General features: G+C 40.7%; 1 protein-coding gene and 1 non-coding gene across 2 annotated transcripts; both read left to right on the top strand.

Moving 5' to 3' along the window:
- Positions 1-3,354: 3,354 nt before the first annotated feature.
- Positions 3,355-4,834, top strand: Aspvir_001854 (Zn(II)2Cys6 transcription factor domain-containing protein; the record flags this gene model as incomplete). Its single annotated transcript, XM_043273461.1, has 4 exons — positions 3,355-3,486; positions 3,671-3,949; positions 4,038-4,361; positions 4,430-4,834. 4 exons carry the CDS (start codon positions 3,355-3,357, stop codon positions 4,832-4,834), a joined length of 1,140 nt encoding a protein of 379 aa, XP_043129396.1.
- A 2,549-nt stretch (positions 4,835-7,383) lies between these two features.
- Aspvir_r0026 lies at positions 7,384-7,503 on the top strand. Its single transcript, XR_006253215.1, has one exon. It is a non-coding gene; the product is annotated as a 5S ribosomal RNA (ribosomal RNA).
- Positions 7,504-10,866: the final 3,363 nt, after the last annotated feature.

Raw genomic sequence — 10,866 nt, 5'->3', positions numbered from 1 at the left:
GAACTGAATACTCAGTATGTTAAGAAACGTTGATTCCGCAGACACTATCTCAGAGAAATGAAGTCTCTTAATGATGACTCATTATACTTTGGACCAGTATGGAATGCACATACTCACTCAAGTATCTAGGTACATATGACTACTGCAGGTATTTCCTATCTGGTACAAGTACATAATTGTACTTTGTGTACTCCGTAAAGCACAGAGCATCGGCTCAGGTACTTAAAAGGGGCTAGTTCCCACTCGTGGATTTAGTGCTATTCCTACACCCATGAACCAATGGTCATCTGAATCATTTTCAAGTATTAGTCTGAACATATGTGGACTAATCAATATGGTGTAGTAGAAATACCAGCTCAAGATATCTTTTATTTGAATGATTCCTTGAGGCTCTATCCAACCTCTAATCGAATCAAAAGACTGCTAAATTACCAAACATACAGTATTTATTGTATGTGGCAATAATCCACCTACTGGAGACGGAAAAGACTCGACGCAACGGGTTGGTGGAGTCCCGTCACGGCGCCTTTACCCGTCCCGGCGTATCCTCTAGCCAGATAGCCAGGCCAGCCTACCAGTACTTACGGTAGTACCACTGGACTCATGCACTACGCCATTTTAGGCTGGTTTCCCAAGTTCCCAACTCCCCAGGTCAAACTTTATGTTTGCCGGGCTCCCCCTCTTTAGGCTCGAGCCAGTGCGAAACTCGCTATCTGAGTGGCTGGCGGCACTGCCAAACGCCCAACCCGAAGGCTTACAGCAATTCATCTGATCCCCATGGAACCATGAATGCTTTAGCTGCGTCTTGGAAGAGTCCCCGTCCATGTCCATGGGTCACTGGCGCGCTGATTCTGACGGCCCACCTTGTCTTGCGCACCGCACCGTCCGCCTTTCATTGGGTTTCCCTAGTACCTAGGTACAGTCGGAAGTCTTGTAAGCCCGCTACTGTGTGTTATTCGCTGCTTGGTTTGGTTTCTGGCCTTACTTCTATTCCATTATTATTATTATTATTATTATTATTGCAAATGATTCCGGCATTCAACTATCCACAATATCTATCAACTTCCAATCACTGTGTAATCCCTTCATCTTTGCTTCCTTGTGATTGACATCTCACTGGGATGAAGAAATTAGTACTCGCATCCTTGGTTGAAGGCCAATGTCAGCTGCACGCTAGCAGTCCAGTTCAAAGTCCTTGGCGTCCCCGGAGCTTCCACATAGCTTCATTAATAATATTGCAGCACGGTTCACTAATCTAGAGCAAAATCTTTTAGTCATTTTTCATCAGGATTTCATGCAGTTTTCCTCTTAGTCTCACCCTCTCAGATCTCATCTTCGAGTGTTCCCGCCCGTCCGCTTTCCGCCCAGCCGTGGCCACCCTACGGTCGTCACGTGTTTTGCTTGACGTCCTCAAACGGTGATCCAGCTTTTTTTTATTCTCGTTTTTTGCCTTCCGGACGGACCGATGAGTGGGCGATCCAGATATTCATGTTCTAGAGAGGTAGATAGTTCGTCTCTGAGAAACGAGGATATCGTTCGAATTGCAGCGCCAAGTCGCTTAGCTTGGATGATGCGCCACAGCTGTATGCTCAGGCTATGATAACATCATCACCGTTAATGTGAAAAAATGGGGCTGGTTAAGGTAGACATCTCGAGACACCTCAAGGCAAGATATTGAAGAGGTAGCTACAGTTTAATACAGAAGGCGCACTTGAATGTTATGCACCTTCTAGGCCCTTATACGCCACCTCTTGCCAGTTTACAAAACACTTCTGGTGTCCTTGAAGATCGAGTGATCATCAGTTCTCATTCAGACTTCCCTTCTCATGGCTTTTGTTGAATAGTGGAAGGTTTATCAGTGTGTTCTTCAGCCTCAGCTGTTCTCTACCTTTCTCCTTCCTTGTTTTAAGGCATTGTTCGCCCCCATTGACAATTGAGCTGACCTGACCGGTTGTCCTCCACATAAGCAGGTCGCTTTGGCGCTTTTTAGGTACCTCTTTGCAGGTTTTATTATATACTGACACTCGCATCGCGCTACTGCCAGCCTTGGGCCTGCTAGCTTCTTCCTGTTTGCTTTTTCCAGCAACTACCTACGGAGTGCCAAGTACTTACTGCGGTTGGGTCAACGACTTCTGTCTATCCTTATTCCTTTCGATTTAATCCGTCGCTTCTCTTGCTCACTTTCTTATTGTTGTAAACATACTCTGTATTATTATTGCCAAATTTCCTTGCACTTTCCCTGGCTTCATCCCCCCTTTATTTCGGCTGCTTATGCATCTGGTCTCCACACTGATTTATAGGTAATAAATTACAGTACATACTCGCGACAGTAATAAAAATTATTATTCAGGATTTATTTTATTTCATCCTTATTTTTATTATTTTGGCTTTTTCTACTCCATTTTTCCCTTTTTTTTCCCTCCCATTTTCCTCTCCACCATCACCATGAATTATTATTATTATTTCTTTTCATCCAACAAACCACACCTTAGACATCCCCATCCGTACCATATTTGTGTACCTAGACTCCCTAGGAAGAACCACGGTTTCTTTCCATTCCTGAGTATCATTGGAACCAGTCAAACGCTCACGTCATAGCTAAAATCCCCCGAGGCTCTTCGCTTCGACTTATTTTCAATCCTCTTCTCATCTTTTTTTTTTTCCCATTGTGCTTTCTTCCTACTTCCCCGTTTCGCTCCTCTTCTTTTACCATTCGATCATCTCTTCTATCTATACTTGCTCTCCGGTTCTCGGCTTGCAAAGAGGACATCCTCCTCTTCGCCCCAGCCTAGTATTTCCGTCGCTTTCTCCTTCTCTTCAACTCTTTCCTTGACGGATTGGTTTTCCTTCGCTCATTCGCCTCTCCGGCTTCAGCGTGACCACGAGGCTATGCTAGCTTTGCAAATCACCCGACGGAAACTGGAACTCTTCTGATTTGGTCGTAACCCGTGTGTACTGTGACCTGAACTTGGTCTCCGCATTTCTTTTTATTTTTTCCCTTTTTTCCCTTTTTTCCCGCATTTCTTTTCTTTTTTTTCTTTTTTCCGTCATTATCCTGGTCATCTTACACATTTACGAATCCACACACGCAAAGACAGACATACGTACATACAGATACACATACATACGGGCTGCATACATACATTTTACCGATACATACTCGCTCATACGTACGACCGGGCACACGCACCGTCACCAAGACCCCTGCTGTGTCTTTCCTTGACAAGTTGACCAAACAACAGCTTTGGGCGTGACTTGCGACTCACATCATCCTGCATTCGCCTCTTATTCTCAGCCCTTTCCCCCGTCCTTTTCCCGCTCTCTTAAGCAGCCTCGTCTCGTCCTCGCCTACAAATGTCCACCAACCCCCACGAATTTGGCGACCCTAATCGACAGGGACAGTATCCACCGCCTCCCCAGTGGAACTCTAGTCAGCCTGAGGATAATCCAGCTCCAGCTCACTATCCGCCAGCATCTCAATATCCTGTGAGTTTTATTTATTTCGGCCTATCCTTCCCCGTCGCTTTCGTTGCGCTATTTAGCTACACTCTTGGCCAGACGACTTGCCGCTAAGAGCTTTGCCGTTTCTCGTTCCTGTCCACATATACCCCATTGAGCGACTGAGCTTGACAAGAGCGCTTTCTTCATATTCAAAAACTGACCGCTTCAGTATCCTCCGGCCTCCTATCCTCCTCCAACCGCAGACCACCCATATCCGCATCCACCACCGCCCCCGTCACAGTTCCCGCCTACCTCCCACATGGCCACCATCCACCCTCATGTGCAAGGTGCTCAGGACCCTTACAGGCTGCCTCCTCCTCCTGGCGCCTACCGCCCTCCGGATGTCTACGCTCAGGCAGCTCCTCCACCGCAGCCTCAAGTTGTATACCAAGCCGCAGCTCCTAGACAGCGGACCGCTATTGCCTGTCGTTACTGCCGCAGACGCAAGGTGCGTTCATTGCCAGAGGAGTATTTGCTGGCACATTAGGATACCACTTGACAGAGCCTTGCTGACGGTCGTTTTCTGACACCGACAGATTCGATGCTCGGGTTTTGAAAGTTCTCAGGATGGACGCTGCAGCAACTGTATCCGTTTCAACCAAGAGTGCATGTTCACTCCGGTTTCGTCCCAGGCACAGGCATTTGTACCCGCACACGCTGCCTATCCCCATCTCAGAAACCCTCAAAACGGCCGCGCTGGTCCTCCAGTGATGCTCTATGGAGCCCACGGCCAGCCTTTGCCGCCTCAGCAGCAGCCTCAGCCCCCTGCTGATACTACCCTTCCGCCGCCTCAAGGAATGTACCAACATCCGTACGGAACCGCACCGCCACCCCTTGCATCCGCTGGGCCCGCAGATCACGTAAGTTGCAAGTAGTTCCCATATTCATTGGAAGCTTGAAGACTCGGGATGCCAATAATATCTTACAGAGACCTACTGGCCGCCGCGGCTCTGGCTCCGGTTTCGAGTATCCTGACCCGACCAACCTTGCGCCGGTAACCCCAGCAACATCAGCGCCTGCCTATCAGGCGCACGCCGCTCCCAGTCCTTACTACCCCCCTCCGCCGCAGCATGATCGGCGTCCCTCGCCGCAATCTGCCTACCCGTACGATAGCCGTCACTCCTCTTCCCCACACAGCTCACCGTATCCTCCTCTGCACACCGCTCCAACTGCGATGACTCCTCCACCGACCTCAACTCCTGGAGGTTCAGTCAGTTCGTCTCGAGGTGGTCTGAATGTCCGTGATATGTTGAACCCCGGTGACAGCCAGGGTCGTTCCAGCACCGATAGCGATATGCTAAATGCACTGAATCGTCGGGGCCTCAACCAGTAAAGCACCCAATCCGGAACGGAGATATAAAACCTACTGGCTGTAGGTCTTCAATTCTTGAGGGATTGGTTGACAAGGTCCGAAGGTTCGCATAGACGGGATAAAATTGATACGACTTTGATGTCTGTTCACGCGGAGAATTTCGTGCTGGTCACATCGTTTTCACATGATGCGCATAGATGGAGCTTTCTTTTGTCGCTTGGGGCTGCGTCGAACTTCAGATGATCGAGAAGAGGGGGTTTCTGATGGGCCGAACCCGTTACGTTCCGAAATTGCTGGAAATGGTCCATGGCACGCTGTTTTTTGGTGATGCTCCCGAGACGACGGATCCCTAAGGAATAACGGATATTGGCGAACATACCAGTTGAGCTATTTACTGAGGCGAAGAAGGCAAGTTGAAGTGGGGGGCGGACAAGAAAAATTTACGCGCGGCGAGAGCGTGAAAGGGTGAGTTAATGAGGAAGAGGGGCCTTCTTATTTCGAAGAGAGTGGACGAGGAGTCTTGGCCACAGCAATGCCATGATCAGAATCGCGACTTGAAACGAGTCCATGGAAACGAGAATCAAGAGTGTTATGAATTCCACGAATTAGACATTGGGATTGAGGGTCATGACTGTCTTCTGCCGGGGGCTTGTCCCTTGACAGCTGCTTCTACCGAGGAAGTCGGTGATCTCACATTTTTCGACTTCTCTAACTTATCAAACCCCGTCTTTCCACGCCGCTTTATAAACCATAGGGGCGACCCACTAATGGATATTTCCTTCGGCTTTGTTTTCCTCTTGTTTTCTGCCTTGATGCATCGTCATGTTAATGATCCCTCTTCTCTGCTGCTTTCCCGTTTTCAGCGCAGGTTCGGTAAATGTGAGAGATTGCACGACCCAGCGATTTGTCTCATATTGCTCTGCGCTGGCATGTCTTTTCATGGCTCAGTCCCCTTTGACTCTCCGGTCCCCTGGGGTGTGTCTTTGGAAGCGTTCTTTGACGCGTGCTCTATTGACATTGAGTGGTTAGCATTGCGCTGCATCGACCTGTTGATTTCGCATTTTAATATTTCCTTCTCTGTTTCTCCCTATGCAGCGACAAGTGTTGGCGGCTTTTCTGATTATCCATTACATTTCGGGTGGCTGTCTGTCTTCTGCGTTCCTGCCAAACGTTGTGTTCGTTGAGTTCTTTGCGTTTTGTTTCTCGGAGGTACTCAAGTGTTTCCTGCAAAAACGGTGGTGGGCTTTTTGAACTATTTGTATTTTCTTTTCGTTTCTATCTGCTTCATATCTGGGTGGCTGTCTGATCAATTTATATTGCGAATCTGTAACATGTTTATTGTTTGATATCTTTGCGATTTGGCATTGTTCACGGTAGTAGCCTGCCTGCCAGTCCTTTTGGATGGTCATATCGGTTTTTCGAAGCTGTTCTCGGCATTGACTGACTGCTCTAGCTTAGAGCCTTTGGGGACTGGGCCGGGCAATCGTGCCGTAGGGGTACCTATTCCATAGGTAGTCAAACTTGATATTTCGGAAAGGGAAGATCCACCAGCCACAGAACCAATTACGCCTAGCCGGCAAATATCGCGAAGCCCTGGCATAGGCCTATAGTACAGAGTATAAACAATAGACCCAGCTCCCGGCCGCATTGACAGTCCCCTGCGCCAAAGGCGATGTCTGTGTACCGGAGTTCATCCAATACTGTTCGCTCGAGTCGGCATGGATATTCAGTTGACGGACGCTTCATGCAATGTGATGTCAACCCAGTACCTCTTGTGAATCCCAAGTAGAGGGATCCCAGTAGATATGTGATCACAGCTGCTCCAAAAGTTTTAAAGCCGCAAGGCCCCACTCCACTAAGGTAGTGGCCGAGGCAGCCTGAGCCGGTAACGGCCCGTTGCTAAGGCACATCAGATCCCTGCCTCAGCCCTCAGGTGTTTGCACGTCGTTAGCTGTAGCTGGTGACTTCATCTACACAATGATTCTTCTCGTGATCTGTAAGAATTGATTACATTCATCTTTTCTGTCTATTTACTGATCATCCCAATAACAAAGATTTATTGACCCAGACCAGGCATGCGTGGAGCATCTACCCACGACAGAGAGGAAATTGCTAATTTTGCCACTGATAACTGGCTCCGTGCAATCTGCGTGAAGATACCTAAGGTACATGAACAGTGGGTAGCCAGCCGTTACCGACTGAGGGCGCGGTTTGGGTGTAATGAGCTCGAGGCTCGCACAGATGAAGCTCTGCGGGTTTCGAGGAACCAGAGAGAGTCCATGCACTCATTGACTGCAAGGCTATAACTCGCAAGGAGGCTCTGCCAGCGGTGCAGTTCAAGGCCCGCAACGACAAAGTCCTTGAGGAAATGGAGCGAGCCGGCCAGCAGTACGAAAGGGACAAGAAAAAAGACATAACTCTCCTCGACTGCCGTGATACTTGGACCTCAAGGACATGGAGGCTTACTGGGTGTGTTCTAGCTTTGATTACCCATATCCGTTCATACCTAAGAATGTTTCGCAATGTGTTCAACAAATCCCTATATGGACCTCAAGAAGAGGGATTCTACCATATATGACCATAGGGTATGGAAAACAGGGCTTCCCATCTGCTTAGCCATACTTAAGCCACACGCTGGCTGGTTAGTAGTTAGGTGGGTAACCACTAGTGAATCCTGGCTATTATATATTAGTATTCACCTAGTTTTTTTAATTTATTAGGTCTAGCACCCTAGCTACTTTTCTTTACCCTCTTTATCTAAAGCTTACCTAAACTACCTAAACCTTAATACTATATACCTACTAACCCTGCTTAACTGCTTACTACTAATATATCCTCTAATTAGTAGTACTCTCTAGGTATATAATATATAGATATAGCTTAGTTCTTATAGTCCTACTATATATTATTACTAATTACTATAGCTCCTATTAGTGGAGTTATTATTAATATAAATATAGTTAAATATACCTAAATATCTAGCCTGGACTAAACTACTATTCTTTAAAGTATTATTTAACTAAAAGTAGAGATATAGGCTATTAATATAGCTATCTTTAAAAATATAAATCCTAGTTCTATTATTTCTAATTATAGGAGAGTATAACTAGTGCTCTAATAATCTTTAGAAAGGAAGATTATTATAAATATAAATATAGTAAATAAGTTAAACTATAACTTTTTAAAGTAGGGTTAATTAGTTAATTAAAAATAGCTTTAGTCCTTAGTTAAAGCCTTACTAGGTTAGTTAGTATATTATATTATAAACTTAATAAAGATAATACTTATCCTATTCTTATAATAACTATATTAGTGAGTTCACTGTCTTATCTAGGGCTAGTAGAATAAACTATTAATTTAAAAGAGATATTATTAGAGTAAAGCTAATTAATAATAGTTTAACTATATTTTACTATATCTTATTATTAACTTATAAAGCTAAAGGTCTCTTATACTTTAATATATTACTAAGCTACTTAGATACTAAAGATTAGTAATTTCTTAAATTTTTTTAGTATCTCTAATATTAAGTAGTCCTTAAAAATTTATCTCTAGATCTTATTATAGTATTACTTATAGTTCTTATATTCTATATTTTACTCTTAGTTAGTAGAGATAAAACTCTTCTTAGTAATCTTTTAAAACTTAACTTAATTATTAATTCTAATAATTTTAACTTTAATAAGCTCATTCTATTATTTATTATAGTATCTAATAAGGAATTAGATAAGATTATATAGAATAAGATCTATACTATAGTTACTAAATTAATATCTCCTCTAAAGTTACTTCCTCTCCTTAGAGAAACCCTTTATATATATATTATAAGTAGCTTTATTAACTCCTCTAAATATAGAAAATATATAGATACTATACTAAAGGAGGAATTAGAACTAATCTATATTAAAATACCTAGCTTTTATAATACCTACTTTAGTAATATTAATAGTCTAGAAGAGATGAGTATTACTATATTAAGAAGATATAAAGAAGGGCAGAATTCTTTATTTAGTAAAGAAACTAGATAATAGGACTAGTCTAAAGATACTAAGAAAAAGAAAGTTTTAGAGTAGCTTACTAAATAGATAAATATACTCTATAAGATAGTGATTAGTAAGGGTTTTACTATAGTATCTTATTATATAATTTTAGTATAGTCTAGTTAACTATTATAAGGGTCTATAGCTAATTAAAAATTAGATATTAGTCTTATATATAACTTAGATATAAATAATTACACCTAATATTACTAGTCTTATATTTTAGTCCTAGATAAGCTAAAAAATAACCTAAGTACTAATACTACTCTAAAAATATAGTATAATCTTAGGTACTATATAAGAGAGGTACTTATTACCTAAGATATATATTAATTTACTCTTAGCTTTATACTTTATAGGTTAATTATATAGCTCTAAGAGTTTAACTATATAGGATCTATTATATCTATATCTTTTAATATAAATAATAACAGACTTTAATTTATTTTAATAATCTTAGGGTTTCTTAAGATAACTAGTAAATAATTAGGTTATAATCCTAGTATTATATATATTAATAGCAAGAAGTATATTAATATCTAGTATAATAGATAGATAGAATATCTTATTATTAATAGACTTATAAAATAGGTGCCCTGTATTACTAGTAGAGCTATAACTTACTAGAAAGTATATTATAAAGAAGACTAGTCTAGGGCACTACTTATTATTAAAGACTTATAGTAGTATCTAGAGTAAGAGGAGGAGGGTAAGCTCCTATAGAAAGTAGTAAAGAATAATATAGTTAATATAGCTAGATACTACTATTATAAAACTATTTAAATATAGGGAAGGTTAGATAATATATCTAGTAGTATTTATAAAGAGCTTAATATAATAAGGTTAATAAATTATTAACTAATATAACTTAATATCTCTAAGAAGATGAGCAACACTACTAAAGTAGTAAGGAGTTAATCTTATAAAAGTATAAGGCTTAAAAGATCTTCTAGCTATATTAATATAGTATTACTCACTAGTAAATAAACCTATTTAATATCTTTAACTAAAGGAGAAAGGAATCCTACTATATAGAATAGGATATATTAATAGATTATTATATATAACTTTAGAAAGCTAATTTATAAGGCCTAATCCTAAAGTTCTATACTCTCTATACTCTAAACCTATATAGAAGGTATATATCTCTAACTATTATATATTTAACTACTAACTAACTAAGGCTATGAATTATTATATATATAAGTAGGATATCTATAAGGGGATATCTTAATTAATAATTTAATTATTAGGGACTAAGAAGACTACTTAGCATAGTTAGCTTTTCTAATTAATTTAGACCTAGCTATTAAGGAGCAGAGAGAAAAGCCTTTTAGTACTAAGGGAAAAACTAGGACTAGGGCTTTTATAGCTATTAGGTTATTACTAGGAGAGAGATATTCTTTTATATATAATCTAGAATCTTTTTTCTAGGTGCTATTTTGGATATACATCTATTATAATAGACTAGGAGATAAGGGCAGAGTTATACTATATTTTAATAAGTAGAACTATATAGATATAGAAGAACTAGCAGAGATAAAGAAAGGAATAGTAGTCTATAAGGATGACTTTCTAAGGTTAATAGATAAGAACTTTAGTAAATATTACTAGCTGCTAAGAGCTTAGGTTAACTAGTTATAGAAGGTTATTTTCCTAAATAGTAGGAGATAGAAGAAGGAGAATTAATTACTTACTTTATAGATAAAAGATATACTTTAAGTAGTAGTAAAAGATAAGAAATCTAGACTTATAGATATAATATAAAAATTTATAATATTTCTATCTATAGTAGCTTCATAACTTTACTAAGTTAACTATATCTATGCTAATATAACTCCTATCTAAAGGCTATAAGAGTAGGATTTCTATTAAAATATAACTCTCTTATCTATAGCATAGCTTAAAGGTCTTAGTCCCATCCCTAGTACTATCTAATATATAGATATTAATTAGTTTATAATTTCTAATAATATATAATATATTATTTATACTATATAATACTTATAACCC

This window comes from Aspergillus viridinutans, assembly GCF_018404265.1.
Source record: "Aspergillus viridinutans IFM 47045 DNA, scaffold_10, whole genome shotgun sequence".
In the NCBI taxonomy this organism is placed as follows: Eukaryota; Fungi; Ascomycota; class Eurotiomycetes; order Eurotiales; family Aspergillaceae; genus Aspergillus; species Aspergillus viridinutans.
Note: the sequence above shows the minus strand (reverse complement) of the source record. Positions and strands in the feature narration are given on the sequence as shown.